Genomic DNA, 22922 nt, shown 5'->3' with positions numbered 1-22922 from the left:
AACTACAGGAAAACGGCAATTTAGAAGAAACAGCACGTACAGCAGTCAGACCAATTCGACTTATTGAAACTGCCTGGATGACGACATGCATGCCGTAAATGATGCTCTATTACAAATCAATAAACTTTATTAATTAATAATATGAAACAGCGGTTTCCAAACTTTGGAATTAGCAGGATGAAAGTCCTTATACTTTATGAACATCTAGGTTGGACTTTAGACTATATACCTCGACTAAAAACTGAGAAAAATTACTTCTTGCACAGTTTTTTGCTTTAATTCTTATTGCGAATACAAGGGTCACTTTTGGCGCATTCAAGCCGTTTTACAGATATTGCGCCACAAAGTTGCGCTTTGCCTGTACAAAACTCCACAGACGATGACGCCTCCACAGATAGTAGCGATTAAAACTCTGGCGCCCTGGTACTTTTTAATTTCCGACTACACCCCTGCTATGAAGTATTTTTTCTGTAACTTTTAGTTTTTCTCCTTTATAACTATTTACGTGGATGACCACCAATCTGGCTAAAACCTTGTTCGCCTATGTTTGTTTACCTTCTGCTGAACTGAAAGCCTTATTTGGTTTTTTCAGAAAATTTGTAAATAAATAAATATTGTTTTCATGACATTTTTACTACGGAGAGAATGCAATTTAATTTAGCTCATTTTCCTGATCCAAAAGAAACACAGGCTGAAGCAAAGGGGATGATAATTTTTATTATTTATTTCAGTGATTCTCAACCTTTTTTTCCGTCACGGTACACTTTTAATAATTTAAAAATTTGGCGGCACACACGGTTACTTCGGTAAATACCGCAGGACAAACGGTGACGTCATAACAGTGATTTTTAAACGCAGTTGGTTATTTAGGTCACGTTTTCTAAACGCCTTGGTAATTACCGGCAACACCGGTTACAATTTCCAAACGTGCCCTTGATAGGTGGAACTAATTGAACCACTTGTCTGACGTCGCTTATGTATGGGTATTTGCAGTGGCGGCATACTTCAAAAATTTCGCGGCACAATGGTTTTTTTTTAACTCTTTCCGCCCTGTGGGCACTAAGAGGGCCTCTTTTAGTAGGCCCATTATGGGTTCGGCCAGGCCCACAATGGGGCGACCGGGTGGTGAGGGACGGGGCCCGACATATCCGAACGGACCACCCCCCGAAAAATTCCTGGGGATTATTCGACCCGTTCGGATTCGATCCCGGGTCCCCCAGAGCGGTAGGCTGCCACCTTTACCGCTCGGCCATCCGGCCGTCAACGGCACAGTGGTTGAGAATCAGATTTATTTCTTAACTTCCGCAACAAATAATACATTCCTAACCTCATGATATTTCAGAGATATCTAAAAAGGAATTTGTTGTTTTCTATTTGTTACTTTCTGTTGCAATGTCTTCATTATTTACATTATTAGACGATGATTCGATATCTTCACTATAAATTGCAAGAGATAGACTACTTTGTAAAACTCACTCCGCCCTGTGAGCACTAAGAGGGCCTTCTTTAAGCAAGATTATTACGGGTTTTTCGATCCATCCGAGAGATGACGGACGGATCGAAAAACCCTAGGAATTTTTTGAGGCGTGATCCGTCCGGATTCGATCCCGGATTCCACAGAGCAGTGGCTGCTACCTTAATCCCTCGGCCATACCGTTGTTCCTTCTCCACGTCTTAGATTTAAACGAATCCCACCTCCCCCATAAATTGCTGACTGAATATTTAAACAGTCCCAAACTGCATGTAATTATTTTTTTGTTTGTTTGTATAAGGCAAGGCGACACATGGGCGATATGCCGAAGGGAGTTGTCTTCCGGGAGAACTTTCCATGAGAAAATGGCCCCTATTTAGGTGATACAAACATGAATAAAACCCGGAAAACTCCATGCGGCTTGGCGTGAATCCATGACCAACTATCAGTATTGTGGGTTTATCCACACTGCATTGGTGGGCATATTTAACTTTGAAACGAAATTCAATTTTAATTAATACAGATATTATTTCATTACCTAATTAACACGAATAAATATATCTAAAACCCTCAAATTATTTGTCGCAAAGTTAAATGTCCAGATATGTCGGGCCCCGTCCCTCACAACCTGACTGCCCCATTATAGGCCTGGTAGAACCCATAATTGCTTCTGTGTACCCACAGGGCGAAAAGATTTTTAAAAAATCATCGAATGTCAATTTTCTAGGATTATTCAATGGATTGGACTGAGTTGATGGAATGAGGCAACGCAACAGAAGGATCATTTGCCAAGGAGGATTGTTTACAGGGAAGATTGCGGGAAAGTGGCTCGTTTAGGTGCTAGACAAGTAAAAGTACCCGGCAAATCACCCAGAAAACGCGTTGCGAGTCGCAAAACCGTGACATGTGACATAGTTTTATCCACTTGGCCAGATCAGAAGGACTAAAGTGACCCGAAAGGGCCTAAATCCAGAGCACGCAATCGCTCTCTAAGGAGATTTATTTTTGTTATTAATTGTTATATTATTTATTAATTGTTATAAAATTAGAATCATATGATAATTAATAAATCTATTTTTAAACATTAAATAATTACATCCTCAGACGTTCCGTTCCACAAACAAGAAATCCGGGTCAGCACTTGCTTTACATACGAATACAGTATCTCAAGTTTAATCACTAGATAATTCTGAATACAAAATGGACAGCAATTAGCTAAATTAATTACATTATATCGAAAATAATAAATATATTTTAAAGTAATTCGACACTCACGAAATCAAATTATTCATAACCATCGTTCCATGTTTACAGGAATTTAAAATACAAGATTTTAAAACTTGTTTAATAAAAAAATTACCGTTGAAAGTAATTATAGACACGAATGAGAAGTCACGAAACATTTCGTGTCTAAGCACGGGTCAATGTTGTCTTTTGTTTATATTAAGTTACTATAGGAACAATGTCTCCAAGACATCTGGGCAATGTTAATGATGCGCAAAACATTCAAGCAGGAATTTCTAGTGTTTAATTATCAAAGAAAGAAAATTATTCAAGTAAATCGTTAATTTATCGTTATACCAAGTTCATATCTTTATGAATAATCTTAAATTTCAGTATTCAAGAGCATAACTGATAAGACAATGGGTTGCAACGCTACCAAAGATTTGAATCCAAATGCTGCAAGAGGCTATCTGTTGGAAAATTTCAGTAGGCACAGAGGAGGAATCAATTGCATGAGCATAAATGAAGATAAAACCATGTTAGTAACTGGTGGAGAAGATTATACAGCAAAATTATGGACTGTGGATCCTGTAGCTTTCTTGGGTACTCTTGACGGTCACAGTAGTTATGTCCTGTGCTGTGTGTTTCATGGAATCTATGTATTCACGGGATCTGCTGATAAAACGGTGAGAAAGTGGAATGTAAAAAATAGACAGTGTATGTTTATATATGAGGGACACGAGATGACTGTCACTCGTATTGTGTGCACTCCTTGTGAAGTTTTAATCTCTACATCTCAAGATGGCACAGCTCGCGCTTGGGATGCTCTCGCAGATAGCGGAACTGTAATAAAAAAGGCATGCTTACAAGTGTTTAAGGTAGATTTTTATTTATCTATATAGCAAGTACTAAGCAAATTAATATATTTTTAATGCTTATTTTGTATTCTTATTGATATAGGGTCATCTAAAATCTATTTACTCCATAATTTTCATACCAGATGAAGAAAACCCGTTAATGGGTAAAACTATATATGACGGTGATGTAGTTATTACTGGTTCTACAGATTTTACGGCAAGATCCTGGTCATTAAAAACTGGAGAAATGCTAAAGGTATGGTGTACATAAGTTCTTACAACAGAAACTTTGTGTTAGGGAATCTGATAGACTCTTAATAGATTTTTGGTAGCCATCGGAAGAATAAACATAAGGGGCCAATTAACTGTATGGCTGTCGACGGAGAAGCAAAAAAACTATTTACTGGTTCTGCAGATTCGACAATTAAATGCTGGGATATTGAAACAGCAGAGTGTTTAAGAGAACTGAAAGGGCACACAGCGGCAGTTATGCATCTTCTGGTAAATAAAAACTAATATATTATATTCTATAATATTAACAGCCAGAAATAATACAAGAAACATATCATTTTTAGGTTCACAATCGAATTTTATATTCGGCTGGTGTAGATAAATTGGCAATGGCTTGGATTATAGAAATAGGAGAGATTTCCAAGATATATCATGGCAACGGTGAAACTATTAGTTGTTTGAAGTATCACAACGGATATGGTAAGATAATATAAAAAGTTTCAGTTTTAATTTTACATTGTTATGATTTTATTTAAATCTTTTTAAGTTTACACGGCCTGTACTCAAGTAAGAATGTACAAAGCTAAGACCAAGGAATGCAAAAGAGTGTTTAAAGGTCATAGTCATACTATAACTGCCATGGAAGTAAGTATAAACAAAGAAAAATTAATTAGAAAATTGACATCAAATATTTATTATTATTTTGATTAGGTAACAGAAGACAAATTATTCACTGTATCTGCTGACGGATCACTCAGAATATGGGATACGACAGGCGTTCTGGATGAAGATGTTACGTATGAAGAACAGTTATCGGCAAATGAAGCTAAAGAAAATGGCATGCAACCACTTCAGAAACCACCCAATGAGAATGATTCACGATTAGAAGATTTTTATAATGTATAACACTCAATTTTAAACAATATAAAAGATTTCTTTAATCACTCAAAAAACATTTTGATTGATTGATTTGTGTGCAAACTTAAATATATATATGTTATATATATATATATATATATAAGGAATTTCTGCATAATTTTTGCTGTGTGTGCATTAAATTCATGCATTATTAAACAAATATGGTAAAGCATGTGAAGAAATAAATTATACAAATTTTAAATAGCATTTATTATAGAAAAAAAAAACAATTTTAATCTCAAAACTGGTTATTTAATAATGATATAAATGTTATTTAAAACTTGTAAATTGCATCTGTGTGTTTGAAGTTTATACATATATATGTATATTTTTATTTTATTACGTATCAATAAAAAACATATTTTGGTGAAAAGGTTTGGTTTGATGAGACGCTGCAATGCAACACTGAGAGATCTGCCAAGGAAGGATGTCTTATGAGAGAACTTTCTATGGAAAAGTGGTCACTACTTAGGTGTTAGACACATGAAGAAATCCTGGGAAAACTTCACACAATCTATTGATTAGGCATGAATGCAGGAACAGAAATAATCATCTCTAATGGCCATATTCACACCTGAAGATAGAGTCACAGTTAAAAGTCAACCAATACATACTAAAAGTGAAGTGAATGGTAATGGTTAACTTTTAATTCTAGCTCTTTGATTTTTGGTTGTGAATACAGATATAAAAATGACATTGGGATAATTATTAGCTTAAATAACTTATTACAATAGTACAGTATAGTATTTACAGAATGGAAAAATTCAATATTAAACAAACATAAACAACTACTTCCTCCAAAAAAAAATTATTACTTAATTTAGCTTCCTCCTCCATTATCTATCAAGAGGATTCTAGATATCTTTTATCTTGTGAGTAATTTTTGATACTGTTTCTATGCAGAAGGAAGACATTTGTTGCCATAACTTTCACATAATCATTAGAGAGCACTGTACAATAAATTAATCAGAAGCACATCTGCACATGAAGACCTTTTAGATAGAGACTTACTCACTAAATATGATTAATTACTACTAGTTTTAAATAGACAAATAAAGCAATTGTAAAACTAAGCTTTGGAATTTGAATTTGCTTAGAGCAATTTCACGCTACAGACTGGACAATTCAAAGTCGTGTTGACATGAAAACAGCAGTACACTAATTGACTTGTTAGTTCTAGCTAATATTTGTAGTTGAAGTGAATAGCCAGTGAGATGTAGCCAATGACATTTGAACTGTAATCAATCAGAATTTAAATTTATCAAATCCTATATAGCTACTGTAGCCAAACTGTGGCTATCCTAATATATATACTATATATAACATATATAAATACAGTTCCAATGCAGTTCTTGTATTTTTGACAGGCAATATATGATTTCTGTTGCAACAAGATTTAGTCCACCCTGAATTATATAATTGAAACACTGATTACAATAAGCAAAGTTTTGTTGAGACTTGTTAATTATAATAAATAATATCAATGATTACAATAAGCAAGAATTTGAAGTATGTATGTAATGTACGGTATATATTAACTTTCCTCCTGAAACATAAACAAGGTGTATCGGGAGGAAAGGTAAATACTTTGAGATGATTTCTCACAAAAGAAGTAAAAAGTCCATGAGAGTCTATGTCAGGAAATGAATTGGTTCCGAGGAAAATGCACATCAGTAGACTACTGTGTTTGGTTCTAACTTCATCGGACTACTATGTATGGGATTGCATGAAGGATGAAGTGTATCAAGAGACAATAGATTCGCACAATCAACTTGTCCAAATAAGAAATGCTGTCAAGTTATCAAAAAAATAGGGATGCACTTTGAAAAAGTGCAGACAGCTTGCTCGAAAATGTACCACTGCTGATTTCAGCCACTTTGAGAGCCTCCTTCACTCCATATTACATGGATCATTATCAGATTCAATGAACTAAGTGCAACCATAACAGCCACATTAACACTCAACATGTCAGATGATGAAATATTCATACTGCTGTATCTTTGTTAATATTAATGAATCACCAAATGTTCACATAGATTTTTTTCATGTACTACACCTCTCAAAGTATTTACCATTACTTTTGATACTCTGAAAATAACTGAAAAGTTTCAGATATCTTTACTGCCGTTGCATAACTTATATAAGCCACTGAGACATTATAGAGATTAAAACATCCCATAATTATAAACTAGATAATTATCTATGTAAATATTATACAAAAATTTATTAATAAAATTTACTTGTGCAAAAAATAGTTTGTTTTCTAATCTATTTTTAATTGATTTTTTACTTACATAAAGAGTGTAAAATTATTTAGAAATAAATTCTTGATATAATAACTGAATATCATATATCAGATAATTACATCACTAAAAAGTTAATAAAGTTAAATCCACAATAACAGCCACCTCCAAATAACCACCATTACTTTCTCAGCAATCATGTAACATGGCAAAGTATTAGAATTGTCAAATCTGAGCCTCCAGGTTTTTTGCAAATCTTGATGTTCAGGTGTCGTCAGAAGACCTCCTGAACTCAAGAAAGTTAAAAAAAAGTGGGAAAAAATTCCATGGATATGTATGTATGTATGTATGCATGTATGTTGGCAGCTATTTTAATATCTTAGGATGGAGCAAAGATTAAGAAACAAAATTTAGCACGATAACTTGTACATAAGGAGTATTGATGCTATTAAAGTTTGGTAGTTAAAGGTTGGATAGGAATGGAGATATAGAGGAGGGGTTGTGTCATATCTCAAGTGAGGTTGGACTTAATGAAAATCTTACTCATTATTGGCATTTACAATTTTTGAAAAAACTTGTCCCAAAATTAAGAATTTTGCCTTTTTATAATGATCGTATTAAAGTTATTTTTTAATAAAATCTCATAACAGATGGTACCATACGCAAATTTAACTTTGTGCTAATGTGTCTTATGATTTTTAAACAAAAATATTTTTCGACAGGAAAGTTAGGCAAATCATTGTTGGATTTTCTTATGTTGCCATCAGTGGCTGCTGTTCAGAGGTTTGACTCTATATAAATATCCTGGTAACGAAAATAACAATAATAAAATGTCACTTATCTTCAAATATATTTTATTTACAAAACAGTTATTAAACATTGTGATACATCAACATAAAATTTGAATGTCTTCGAAACAGATATCACAGTCATCACATAAACTAATTACAATTATTTAACATTTACCAATTGATACTTTTTTATAACAAATCCGGGTAAAAGTGCAATAACAGCAATAACAGTAAGACTTAATAATTTACTTGGTGTAAATACTTCATTCAATGATTGGATTTTGGTCAAAATTACTCCTGTCTGCACACATATGAAGTTATATGGCATAAGACCTAAATTAGAGAGAAAAATTTATTTATTTAATGTTCGGAATAAAAACGTATAATTCTATAATTTAAAAATTATTAACTTACCTATAAAAACTGACATGATAAAAAGATGTATTGGAATATTAACGACAGGCGAGGCCATGTTTAAAAACCAATTGGGTGTCATTGGAAAGCAACGAAGAAAAAGTAATAGGAATGGTAGGTGCATTTCATGATTTTTGATCTGAAATATTCAAAGAAATAATGGAAACATTCAGAAATAAAAAACAAAATATACACAAGGTTATTTACAATGGGAAGTTTTTTGCTTTGAGAAGAGCAGCATTCTACTGCTATGAATGTGGACAGCCCGACAGAACAATTCGCAATTCTCATTTCATCTTTGTTGGACTACTTTTTTGATTAACACCTTTTTTTAATGAATTCTTTCCACCTTTTTGTAATCACAAAACAAATCTCGTGTGTCTGTCAGCAGGTTTCAATGGCTGATGAAGGTTACTTTGATGAAGCTTTCTGTTAAGCTATTGGGTTTTCCATAGACAGGATGGCTACCATAAGATATTTTTTAATATATAGCATAGTCTAGATGAAAAAAATAGAAATGCTGGAGAAATTACTATGTCAAGTCATGACTTTTGTAGTATACTTTCTTCATTTGGGTTACTACAAAATCTCCAGCTGATGGGACCCCAGGCAGCTTCCCACATATCAAAAGCACCTGTAAATAGGTCTGTCATTGGAGCACTTGTGCAGTTTTACAGAAGTTAGGGAAAATTTTTAAGCTCCATTGTTACCGGAGCTAAAACCTGGGTTCATTGCTTCTAACCTGAAACCAAAAAGGAATCCACAACATAAATGAATCTGGCATTCCTTATCAATAGAGATTTGAGATGTCAGCAAATGCTGAAAAAGTTTTGGTAACTATACACCCACATACACATCCTATAATTAGTAAATCTGATATGTGGAGTAAATGGAGGGAATAACACTGATAATTTTGGCATCAATTGAGGCATACTTTTCTCTTGCATTATTTGCAACACCAGGTATGATGCAACCTGCTTTCTCAGTTCTCCCTTTGCAAGGATTGGGGGCATCAACTAAGCCAAAAGGCAAAACTGTACCACACCACTACATTATTCATATGATTTCTACATGATTTGCTTGATTTCCTGTCAGGAATGTGCACAGATGTAGTCTGATCACCCCACCTGGCTGTTTGTTGAATTGCAACCAATATTCATCTTGTATCATGCATATGTCAAAGTGAAAATGTGCTCATTTACAACTGTTTGTAATGCCTGTGAAAAATACATGACAGACATTTAACACCCTAAAATAACCTGATATTTTATACAACTTTAAAAGATAGCTTTTAACACGTCTGATATTTACCTGATTGGGTAGACACCCGGCATAGAACCTACAGTATGAAAACAAGATTTGGAAAAGTGGTGCTTTCACGACTTTTAAGAAAACCACAAAAGCCAGTGTATCAAGAAAAGCTACAGATTGTGAATACCCCCAGTAAAATAAAAAATTTCAAAATAGCAAATAATAAACACTGCATGTTGAATTTATACTTTTCATTCAGTGTATAGTTTGTATAAACTGTAAACTGAATGAAAAGTATAAATAACACTGACAAAAAATCCAGCTCATAGATCAAAAAGTAAAAGGAAAACAAACATTATCCCAAGCTTGAAGGGAGTTATTTAAAATTTATTCTTTTTTTACATCCCAGTGAAACCACATGATCACTGACTGCCAATCAATTGTCGTTCTTTTCATATTTTAAATTATAACATTCCATTTCTTGTTCTGTTTCAAACCCATTCTTTTAACCTGAAGATGGATGCTCAAGACAATCAAAAATGTTCGTTTTCCTGTCACTTTTTGATCTACAAATGATTTTTGGTTTTGTGAATGACATTTATAACAACAACAAAAACTAATTTTTAAAATAATATAGGTATTTATTTGTTTAAAATTAATAACTTTTAGAAATTAAATAGTTTTAATTATTTTTTAAGACCACTTTATTTTTAATACACTCAAACTTGTTTTTGTGCAATTTTTTATTTGTGTGATTTGTTTTGTGCAATTTTTTTTGTGCAGTATATGAATTTCAATCAAATTGATATACCACACAAAAAAAATTGCACAAAAAAAGACCGCACAAAAACAGGTTTGAGTGTAAACAAATTATACTTATCAAATAATCATGTGATTAAAACACCTTTAAAGATAAGATGTTTTGATATTAATTGCTATTAACAGATAATATTGTGGTAGACCAAGAGCTAGATATAAAAAATCCAAATAGTGAAACAACGAAAAAAGGCAACGAAAAAAGGTGTTTTGTATCTATTTAATGGTTTGCTGAGCACTCTGTTATTGCCAAATAGTGAATATCAAATGTAGAGAAAGATTAGTTGAAAAAGACTGAAAAGAAATATAAGGGCATAAAATTTAACTTGATATGTTATTTTTTTATAATTTAGTTTATAATTTTTTTATAGTTAGTACAGAAATATTGTAATTAAGAATTATGAGAAAATTACAAAAATCCATTCATAAGTTATATCACATATATATTTACATAATATAAAAATTTAACTAAAAATACTTATGAATGCAATGTTAGATCAACTAATTTTCATACAGGAATTATTTTTGTGGTGATCTGATTTGAAATTTTGTAATTTAAAATCCTAATAGCAACATCCAAATATAACAATATATGTTGAAAAATTGTTATAAAGCTAAACAAGGTAATTATAATGATTGCCAGAAATCCAAAATCCCAAAAAGTAACCCTAGGAAAATCTAATTAATATAGTGAATTAATCAATGTACCTTTCACAATGAATAAAGCTGAAGGAATATTAATATTTTCAACCTGGTCAATCAGTCACACTAAGGATTGGATTTAATTTTCCTCTGTCAAACCTAAAAATAGCCCATTAACCGAGTTAAAAATATTAGCATTCCCTAAAGTTCATCCACTGTTAAATGTGCATTATTAATTCATTAAATTAATTACAGTGGCTAGTTTTTCCTTGTCTAAATAATACATCACCTGAACAATGTACACAATTTAGAATTATAGAAAAGTATATTTTTAATTTGAAATAAAAACAGTCATATAAAACAATGATATAAATACATAAAAATAACAGCAAAAAAAATATTTCCACCAGAACTGTTTCTCTGATTTCAATATCATGTCAAAGAACTTTGTTTTTGAATAGTGTATTATAATTTTTATAAATTTGTTGATAATTTTTTTTATAAATAGTTGCATTATATTTATAAAAATAATTCATATCTATATGAATTATTATATATATAGTAATATTAAGTATAATAAGTGAAATTATGACCAAACTTATACCAATATCATTTAATATTTGGTAATAATATCAAATGTTATTGTTATAATAATATAATAAAAGTCTACTCAAAACTATAATTCCAGAAGATGAAAACAGAGAAAATATTTAATTGAAAACATTTGATATTGTTATTATATTTAAGTATTCATAATCTTTGTTGTTTCAAATAATAAATGTATTATTATTTTTTAGAGAAATGTCAAAACTTGATAATTAAGATAATTAAATACTATAGTAATTTTGTTACTAACATGTAAAACCAAACAGAAATAAACCTGTGTGTGTCTGCAAAAACAAATCAGTCTAAATTATTCTCTTTTACAAGGTTATTTGCTATTTATATACACTATATTAAAGTTTAATACTATGCAAGTCATTGTCATCTGAGTGATAAAGCAGAATAAACAGTACGGTTTATTATTTAATGTTAAGTGCAAGTACAAATGGAACCATAAATGAATAAAAAAATGTACGATAATTGATATTCTCTATCTCCTGTTTTTGGATAGTTAGCAAGATTTTGATTTTGAGTCAAAAATTAAATTAATGCTGATAATGTTCTTTGATAGTAATGGAATCATCTGTAAGGAATCTAGGTTATACAGTGAATAATGTATCAGTCAGTCTATAAAAAGAAATTAGTTACATTGTTGCTAAAATTCTACTAATGTCAGTACAATTAGTTTCTTTTTATAGACTAATTGTTCACATTTAATTTATAATAAAAAACTTTTAGACTATTGATAAAAAGATTTCACTACAGTTCAAGTTTATCATATTTTAGTAATACAGAATCATCCAAAAAGAATGCTACCATTTTAAATTATTGTAATTATGTTAATTATTATCCAAGAATGTCATAACATACACTAAAACATTTGAAGACTGTCCAAGTTTCATATTTGCCCATTGCAATTTCTCAATGCATGCATCTTGTGTCACACAGCACCCATCCAACAGATATTCAAATTCTTCATATACTTGCTATGGCATATCCATCTTCACTCCTCCCACAGCAACCACAATTCTAAAACTCCTGTAATTGCTTGTGTCGTGCAGTGACAAGTGATTCCAACTTTGCAAACTGCGAAACACAGAACTTCTCTGTTGCAAAGTTGCCATTTTCATTTATGGCACTTTCTAGAGGTACTAGATGACAAGATGTCTAAATGCAGATGGCAGACGAAACTCAGATGGTTGCTCTATTAATTGGTGTCTATTGCATACTTCTTGGATAATAATTAACATTACTATAATGATTTAAAATGATAGCATTCATTTTATAATACCCTGTATTTTAAACTAATTATATTAGAAACTATTCAAATAAAATATGTTACTTTGCCTTTTGTTGCAGGAATCGAATTCTTTCTGGAAAATAATATACAACATAGTCTTTCCCACAATGTTTAGACAACAGGAAACAAAATGTTGCACCAACAGCAGTCAATGTACACGTTAACAGAAAACCTTTCCATAAACCAAATAGAGCACCCGATAATATGTTCTGCAAAATAATAATAATGGTTACTAATACTTTCTTTTATAAAAGTAATAAATTTATATAAAATTATTTACTTACAAGAAATACTGAACCAGGAATGGCAAACGTTTGCTTATATAAATAAGCAGTAGCAAATAATATAAATACGTATATATAATGGTCCCTTTGATACTGTTTTAATACTTCAGAAACTTCTCTTAATTCTTCTAGACTATTTGGATACTTTAAATTTTCACTACAGATTTAATAATAATATAATATTAATTGTAAATAATAATTATAATTAAAATTTATAAATGATAATTATAATAAAAGCTAAGATTAGACAAATCAAATTTCAGAAATTCACAAATTATTTCATTTCTAGTGCTATCAACCTTAATCAGGATAAACAAAAATTCATTTTTCTTGAGCAGTCTGTCTCAATAATTGTTTGGCATTGTCCCTTGCCACTTGGCCATTCTCATTGTGGTCCTAACAAACCAACAATAAGTGTAAACCACAAAAATTCAGATAATCTTTTATGGTCGAAAGTACTAGAAATTGCAATATTTTGCCGGTTTCAGAAGTGATTTGCCTAATGTGAATTATTCAACTAGGGCACATCCCATAAATATACAGGCACAACTTGTTATACAAATATATACAAATAAAAGCTAAACTAATTATTGTATATACAAAACCAATTTAATTTTAAGGTAGTTACAACTTATAAATAAACATAATAAAAATCATGTAATTATATCATTTAACAACTTAATAATAAATTAATTTAAATCAAAATCACATTTCTCGCTGTCCCAAAAATATAAAGGAAAGTCTAATTTTCTAGAAATAAAGGTCATACAGTACAACAGTTTAACTGCCACTTTTTTCAAATGCTTATTTCTGTTACATATTGATGTAAATGAATTGTTTTTCATCATGGGACCTGCAAAACCCTTAACAGATGTTGAAAAAGGCAAGATTTCAGCTTTAAGACAAGAAAATTACTCAGAAAAGGCAATTGCAAAGAAAATGAATTGTTCTCCAACTGTAACTGACAATTTCACAAAGCTTGAGACAAATACGAACAAAAGAAATCAACAGGTCAACCTTCATAGCTTACAAATAGAAGAAAACGTAGTATTTTGAGGGAAATCAAAAGCAACCAAACATCTTTACGAAAACTAGTATCAAAACCAGAGCTTAATGTATCAAAATCTACAATTGGAAGAATTGTTAGTAAATGTCAGTATCTCATCTATAAGAAGAGAAAGCCTGTACCGTCACTAATCTCCATCCATGAGCAAAATAGCTTGCAGTGGGCATGTGAAAAAATGGAATAGACAGACACAAGGAAGCACATCATCTGGAGTGATGAGAAGAAGTTTAATCTTGATGGACCAGATGGTTGGACTTGTTATTGGCATGATTTGAGAGGTGAGGAAGAAATATTTTCAAAACAGCAGCAAGAGGAAGGCTCAGTGATGGCATGGGGTGGGTTTAGTTGGTTTGGCAAGACAAATATTGCATTCCTCAGTGGCCAAATAAATGCAATTCATTATCAAGACATGCTAGAAAATCATCATTTGCCTTGGGCTGATATAATTACTGAAATTGGGTTTTCCAACAAGATAATGTCCCTATCCACACAGCTAAATTAACTTATGAGTGGTTTTTAAGTAATGAAGTCAAATCCCATCCCTGGATTCTAAAGCAACACATTATAGCTGAAACTTTTAACTAAATTTTAAATATATATTTCTTCATTTAAATCTTTTGTGCTCTTTTGGTTTGTGCTCTATAATTTAGCTCTTCTTATCAATACTATAAAGTAGCTAGTTATATAAAATAATAAAATTAAATGTCACAAATACAAATATATTATAATTTTCAAAATTGCATTCTATCTTCTTTATTCATGAAAAGAACTTATAAAATATTTACTGTAATTTTTAGATCATTTGTAAAAGAATAGATTAGAATACAATTTTTTAAATACAGATTTTAACACACAAACAAGTAAAAAGATAATTGAAAAACTATAATTAAAAAATGTATATATCAATAGATTGTATATATATCAGATAAAATGGCAGAGATTACAGATTTTGAAGATACATCTCAAAGTTATTCTAGGAGGGCTATTTTTTAAATAAGGTCCGTTTGTGAATGAGAGTGAGAATAATGCGTAATCATGGCAGTACGCATGCGCTTCTGCTCCGAGCAAGCTTGGCACGCATTTTGATGCCATTTGCAGCCATATCATCTGTCTGTATGCTGAGCTGTAGAAGTTTAAAATGTTTAAGAAAATTGAGTCTCCAGCTGACTATGAGATACGATCTGTTATTCGATACTTGAGTGCAAGAAACTTAGCGGCAGCAGAAATTCACTGTCAGATTTGTGAAGTTTACAGTGATGATGCTATGAGTAACAGTAAAGTTCAAAAATGGGTAAGAATGTTTAAGGATGGACAAGTTAATGTGCATGATGGGCCATGCCCTGGCTGACCTTCTCTGATTTCTGAAGATTTGGTTTGTGATGCAGATAACAAAATCTGAGAGGACCGACGATTTACGATTTCAACATTATCAATTAAATTTCCACAGATTTCAAGATCAGTTTTGTATACCATTGTTTCGGAGAAACTGAATTATCGAAAATTGTATTCTCGGTGGGTTCTAAGACTGCTTTCTGACAATCACAAAACAAAAAGATTAGACAGTGCTTTATCGTTTTTGACTCGATATGATCAGGAAGGAGATGAATTGTTGGACCACATCATTACAGGAGATAAGACTTGGGTGTCTCACATGACTCCTGAGTCCAAGCAACAGTCAATGGAATGACAACACACATCTTCGCCAACCAAAGTGAAAGCCAAACAGACAATTTCAGAACGAAAGATCATGGCAACCATCTTTTGGGACAAGAGAGGAATTTTGTTAGAATTTTAAGCCAGGAGGCACAACAATCAATTCTGATACATATTGTGTGACTTTGAGAAAACTCCGGCGTGCCATACAAAACAAGCGGTGTGGCCTACTGTCTTCGGTGTAATGTTGCTCCATGACAATGCAAAGCCACATGTTTTTGCACAAACACGAGGTCTAATCAGTTCTTTTGGATGGGAACAACGAGATCATCCACCTTACAGTCCAGACCTTGCCCCCAGTGATTTTCACTTGTTTCAATACTTAAAGGAGTTCCTTGGTGGTCAACGGTTCAAGGACGATGAAGAAGGAAAACTGCAGTAATGGGTTGGGTTTCTTCGCAGGCGGCAGATTTCTTTGAAGTTGGAATTCAAAAATTTGTTGAGCGGTATGACAAAAGTTTAACAAAAATGGAAATTATGTAGAAAAGTAGATAAAAGTATGTAGAATATGGAAAAAAATATATTTTAATGATATTTACAGTATTTTTCTTCTTATTAAAAAACGGACCTTATTTAAAATATAGCCTTTGTATAATAGGTAAAATAGTAGTTCTGAATGACTGATTTGGACTCCCCAAATTTTAGATCTCCTCTAGATGACTAAAAAACTCAAAGGAACCCTATCTCTAATTGTGAAGGCTCACAAAAGGTCATAAGGCATTAACAAGTATGTTAAATGCACAATAAACCTAACAGAGTGCACAGTGCAATAGCATTTCTCATGTTTTACAAGCTTTTAGCCATCTCTAGTAAAGTGGGAAACAATTGATTTTTAGCATTGTTTTAAGAAATAGTTTTGGATTTATTCACTTTAGAGGGTCTTTAAAATTTCAGCTAGGCCAATTTCAAGGCATGCTACATCTTGCAGAGTAAAAAAGTCACAGTTCCTTTGACTTTTTTACTTTTGTGGGCATGGTCTACTGCTCTTATAAGGTCCCAACCACCTCATTCAGGGCTATTTGTATCTTATAATCTTTATTAACATTTTCTATTTGGAGAACTATTGTGACAAACTAGTTTAAACTTTAAAATTTATCAGAAAAGATGATTATTAGTATCAATCAATAAACATGAACTAATTCCAATATTACAGTTTATCAGAAATTACTTTTTGTTAAAATAAAAAACAAACGTACCTATCCATGTTTTAAATATCAATGTAATACATTCGTTTTAATGAAATTAAAAGTTATAAAAATAAATTAAATAATAAGCTATTCTTCATACTGATTCATTTATCCCTGCACATATTTAGTATATTTGTATCTAAGAAATAAATATTCTAGATGAGTTAATTAATTCACATCAGACCAAAATAAGAAGTACTAAAATTTATTTTTTAAATTTTATTTAATTGATTTACATAATTTCAGTAAATTGCATGTTTTTTTAATAGCTAATAAATATTTTATAATTACTTTAATACCCTTTCACATAATAAGAAATTGCTCACATATGCCAAAAGATTACTGTAAAGCTTTCAAAAAAAAAACTCTAGCACTCATTAAATGATGGCAAAATGGCTGAAACAGTTAAGGCGTCAGCCAGACTACTGTTATGAGAAACCTGAAATTGATCTGGGCATGCAAGCTCAGAATTTTTCATGGATGATCACCCATCTGATTCAAACACATAAAGATAAGTCTCTCATCTTTTAACCACTTCCATTATAAGCCTATCCAAAACCATAATCGGTCCGGAAGAAAAAGGATCCTCTTATGCCCTCAGAGCAGAAAAAAACAAAAATGAAAAAACAAAAAAAACCTACAAGACCCATAATACAATCTCATTCATATGGACTTTGGATCAATCGTGCACCTAGTGGGAAGCCAAGGGATCCTGGGACCCTCCAAAGAAAAAGCAAAAAAAAAAAAACAAAAAAAAAACTAGAAAATGTTCCAAGAAGTTTTCCTAATTAAAATTGATTTTTTTTTATTTATATTGTGTTGTCTTCTATTTCTACACTACTTAATGTATACTTCTTAGGAAAACTTTCATGAAAAAATAACCTCTATTTTGCTGCTAGACATGTGAAGAAAACTCGGTAAATGGCAATTGGCACGGTGCAAACTCATAACTGAAAGTCAGCATTCAGCAGTTTTATCCACTCTAGAACATGGACCTTGTAACCACTCTTATTTGCATAACTGATTAAATAGGTAATCACATGTAATATACAGTATCATAAATTTTAAAGATTATATGATAAGATGTAACTTCTGAATGAGGGATTCCTCCCAGAATTGCTGTGTATGAACAAAAAATCAGAGACCAGCAACCCTTTGCAAGATACTCACCTCCAAAAATCAGTTTTTACCATGTATCAGTATACTATCTATTCTCCATGCTCCATGTTGGTCAAGGTAAACAATCACTTGCTTTGACCGATGCTCCACATGCAGTTGTGTGCTGCGATGCTCGCTATCACTTGCACCTCAGCACCCCACACCCTCTAAAACTATATAACATCAACTACTCCACAAACAGTCAAGTGGGTTACTCAAAGCCAGCATAGTCACATGGGCTAAATAATTAAACACAATAGTCTTAAAATAAATAAAAGTAGGGTTACCATAACAGTTGAAGGCAAAATACAGACAGATTAGCATAAAAAGTGCTTGGACAGCAAGGCAAAATAAAAGGAATTTATTCATACTTTTCAGTCTAGTAAATGTAGGCATAAAATATAAAGTTTCAATTTATACTTTTCTTTGGGGAACAATGCAATTTTAAATATAAAAAAACTATTTTACCACTTAGACAACAAGTACTATTGAATTAAAAAACCTGCTCTAATGAATATGTGCATGTTTTCTAAGGCTATGGTTCTCAATCCATGGTCCGCGGAACACAGGTGCTCCATGAAGCCACTTCAAGTGTTTCGTGAAAAAATCAAATATACAATCAAAAATTGTCACAAAAGAAAAATCAATACAATGTAAAATAATTTTTGTATGGGAATGTAATCAACAAATGCCAATGATGTCGTATACTAGACCTAGTGTGCTCTCAATTTCAAAGAGGTTTGCCACCCCCGCTTTTAAGCTGATGTATTTTAAGTGTTCCATGGAAAAAAATATCAAAGTTTAGTGTTCCCGACTTCAAAAAGATTGAGAACAATGACTCTAAGGGACTATCCATAAATAACATCAACACTGGAAGGGGGAGGGGGCTATGATAAATTGAACAAAGTCAAAGAAGTGGGGGGGAGAGATGGAACTTCAATGGACATTCGTTTTATTTCATTAAATTTTATACAGTTTATACATTTTATTATTCATAAAGTGATAAAGGTTTGGAAGGGAAGTTGAGTTTTGTTGGCCATCTGAAGATGGGTGGGGGTTACAGAAACTTGGACAAACTATGACAATGGGGGAGAGAAAGTAAAATTCCAAGAAAAATGAAGATGTAACTTATGGAAAGCCCGTAAGCAACATAGCCATTACATTTGCTTATACAATGTTGCCACCTAGCCAATAAACACAATAATAATTATCAAAAATGTAGCACTTTTTGTCAGATTTAAATCTAAGTGGTTATGATTTAACTATTAACTGCACAATCAGTTGAAAAGTACAGACATCTTGTTTGTTTTTTATACAATACAAACACAGACAGAGCCTTTAAAGTACAGACTATCCATACTAAATATGGAAGTATGGTAACCCTAACAAAAGTAACTATATTTCTAAAAATTAAAAAAAAAATAATTAAAATATAGAAATAGTCTTTCAGCTAAAACACTCAATTGGCAACAATTCTGAGATAACAAGTTACGACATTAAACAGTTAACAATACATCTTTTTATTGTTAACTGTTTAATTTCATAATTTGTTACCTCAGAACTGTTGTCAATTAAGTGTTTCAGCTCAAAGACTGTTTTCTATATTTTATTTTATTTTATTTTTATTTTTAAAAACATAGTTACTTTTATTCATTTTAACTAAGTAACCGATCCCATTGTATAATTTACTGTTAAATTTTAAACAATAGTCTTAGCAGAGCAACACAACTCACAAGGCTCAATTTAAGCTCTGAATGAGATTGTTGAGACCTTATCAGAGCTGTACCCATAGGAGCAAAAAAGTCAAAGGAACCATATCTCTACAAGCAACCCTTCACAAGTTACAGCCCCCAAAATCAAGTCCCTCGAGATTGCAAGTCACATCGCTCCACTAAGACTATCATATTTAACTATGCTAGCTTCGAGTAGCCCACTTGACTGTTTGTGGAGTACTTAACGTTATATAGTTTTAGGGGGTGTAGGGACTCACTCCCACCCAAGCACCGAGGTGCTTGCCATCGCTTGCACCGAAGCACACGACTACATGCAAAGCATGGCTCACCTTGATGAAGCAGAGCACGGAAAATAGGCAGTATACCAATACATGTTAAAAACTGACCTTTGAACGTGAATACCTCGCGAAGGGTTGCATGTACAGGTGTGATTCCTTCAACTTTTTTGCTCATATAAGGGATCTACAGTTCTCAAGAGGTACAAAACCCCTCATTCACAGCTTAAATCTTACCATTCACAATCATGCACCACCTGATTTCGAGGAGCTGTATCTCATAAAGGATCACATCTAGATGTACGGTTTCCTTGACTTTTTTGTTCCTATGAGTACAGTCTACAGCTCTGATAAGGTCCTGTCTCATTCAGAGGTATAATTGTACCATTATGGTTGATGTATTCAATGTGAATTGTTTTTTCTATGAATCAAATGTTATCTAATGTTGTATGTTTAATACTGTTTCGACGTAAAGCCATATAAACCTATCATCATTTCCTAATAATAGAATAAAATTTACTATTAATTTCATTTCAACTTACAAAGCAGGAGCCCAACTTGTCAAAAGATAAATCCATAGAGATGCAAAAATGAATGCTGTTGGAATATATAATATTTTGCTCATGACGACCTCACTAGTATCATCTAAAAAGTATTAAACAATAATATTTCTTATAATTGTTCCCGTAAGTTTTTATTGAATTAAAACATAAATACAGCTTACATCATTTTGAATTCCATACTTCTGTTTATTTTTATTTTAACGACAGGTGGCGGTTCTCATTCCGTTATTTTATTAATAAAACATTTATTATTATTATTTTCTGAAATTGTTATTTATTAGCTGATAAAAATTACTTTTACAATGTAGGTAATATTTTTAAAAAATTCTTCAGAAGAAAACTATTTAACGGCCGGATGGCCGAGCAGTCAAGGTGGCAGCCTAACGCTCTGGGGGACCCGGAATCGAATCCAGAAAGGTCAAAAAATCCCCAGGAATTTTTCGGAAAGTGGTCCGTCCGGATATGTCGGGTTCCGTGTCTCACCATCCAGCCGCCCCATTATGGGCCTGAACGAACTCATAATGAGCTTGCTAAAAGAGGCCATCTTAGTGTCCACAGGGCGGGAAGAGTTTAAAAGTTAAGAAGAAAATTATTTGTTCACTGAGTGGTAAAGTTATTCTTTTTAAATTATTTCCTGCCCTGTGGGAGTAAGAGGGCTTTTTTCCTCTCCATACCCATTGTGAGTTCTGTCAGACCCATAAAGATGATAGGGGAGGGGGCTAGATGTATCAGACTACCCATGAAAAATTCCTCAAGAGGTGTTCGTTAGGATTCGATCCTGGATCCCTCTAATCTCTCGATCAGTTTGCCCACCGTGTATTGTTGATTAAGAACTTAAACTAATAGACATTTTCTAAACCATTTCGATTTGTATATATCTGACATCCCGGTTGTTGGCCTGGACATATGATACAAGTGAAAAATGTCCTCGGTGTGGAAAGTGTAGCCGGATGGCCGAACTAAGGCTACGATTTGTATCCCTCCCAAGTCGAAGAAAAAGATATTTTCTCATCCCCAACAGAAGTAATCGGGTAGCCTCGTCCTGCAAGGCAACGCCATCAGCCCAGTTATTTGAAGAACTATATTATGTAATGTAAGTGGGAGAGAATGTAGTAGTGTGTGGCCACACTTCTCCCCTTAGTAGTTAGTATCTTGGACTGGCAGCGCTGTTTCTCGCTGCATTTGAATTTGTAACAGTCGTGCGTTTTATACACGAATAAAACCTTTTGTTAAGATAACGTCTTTTTCTCTTTATACTACAGTTAGGATGAAAGTCTACCGCTCCAGGGATTCGGAATCGTATTCGGACTTGTCAAAAACTCCAGGGATTTTTCGGAGTGGTCAGTCCGGATATGTCGGGCCCCCGTCTGTCATCATTCGGCCTCCATAGTTTCCACAGGGCGGAGTTTTTAAAAAATTGTGTATTTAGTGCTTTATAACTAAGAAAGAAATATTGTATGTATACTTCATTAATTAGTAAATGCACTTAGTTAAATAAATAGTCTCTGTAATGAATAAACCATTATTGCATTGCATTTACTAAAATTAATATGCTTGAAGTGCTTATTATTGATTATTATATTTGAATTTTCCTTATGTAAAATTGTGAATTTTATGAATGAGTAAATATTCTTAGCTTAATAGTTCCTTTACAAACATACATTAGCAATCCTTGTTCGATAATGAAAGCCATAATCATTACATACTAAAATATTCAAATTATGTTAATGCATTATCTACTTTTAATAACCCAAATGCTTACGAGCACTATTCTAGAAGTTTTAAGAGTAATGAATATTCTGTCTTAATCTAGTGCTAGTAAGTAATCTATAAGGGTAGAAGACTGTATATGTAGATCGTGAATGAAAGTCTTTTTCGTAGGTCCTTATTAAAACAATACTTAGCTTATTATGATTCTATAGATTTTTATTTACTATAAATATTTAGGATTGGATTAAATTAATGGAATAAAACAACAGAATACTTGAGCTATCTTTCCAGGAAGATTTTCTATGAGAAACTGACTTTATTTAGGTGTTATATACGTGAAAGAAGCACGGTAAACTCCACGTGGCTAGCTTTTTGACGAGGCTCGAACTCGCGTCCAATTGTTCAGTGGTTTTCCCACTCTGCCACTTATAAAAATTTATAATTAAAACTTCAAATAGCCAAATATGTCGTA

The 22922-nt window shown here is 32.4% G+C and overlaps 2 protein-coding genes across 2 annotated transcripts; one reads left to right on the top strand and one right to left on the bottom strand.

The window, feature by feature from the left end:
* Positions 1-2872: 2872 nt before the first annotated feature.
* LOC136970335 (WD repeat-containing protein 86-like) lies at positions 2873-4689 on the top strand. The gene is made up of 7 exons (XM_067264769.1): positions 2873-3027; positions 3097-3573; positions 3656-3808; positions 3874-4053; positions 4128-4263; positions 4331-4428; positions 4495-4689. The coding sequence occupies exons 1-7, from the start codon at positions 2956-2958 to the stop codon at positions 4687-4689; spliced, it is 1311 nt and encodes a 436-aa protein (XP_067120870.1). The 5' UTR covers positions 2873-2955.
* Positions 4690-7781: 3092 nt separating this feature from the next.
* Positions 7782-20958, bottom strand: LOC136970328 (transmembrane protein 41A-A-like). The gene is made up of 6 exons (XM_067264758.1): positions 20902-20958; positions 20720-20822; positions 13046-13202; positions 12809-12970; positions 8150-8288; positions 7782-8068 (listed from the first exon to the last, which is right to left on the bottom strand). Exons 2-6 carry the CDS (start codon positions 20800-20802, stop codon positions 7896-7898), a joined length of 714 nt encoding a protein of 237 aa, XP_067120859.1. The 5' UTR covers positions 20803-20822; positions 20902-20958; the 3' UTR covers positions 7782-7895.
* Positions 20959-22922: the final 1964 nt, after the last annotated feature.

This window comes from Centruroides vittatus, unplaced genomic scaffold, assembly GCF_030686945.1.
Source record: "Centruroides vittatus isolate TY-2023 unplaced genomic scaffold, ASM3068694v2 contig_1916, whole genome shotgun sequence".
NCBI lineage: Eukaryota > Metazoa > Arthropoda > Arachnida > Scorpiones > Buthidae > Centruroides > Centruroides vittatus.
Note: the sequence above shows the minus strand (reverse complement) of the source record. Positions and strands in the feature narration are given on the sequence as shown.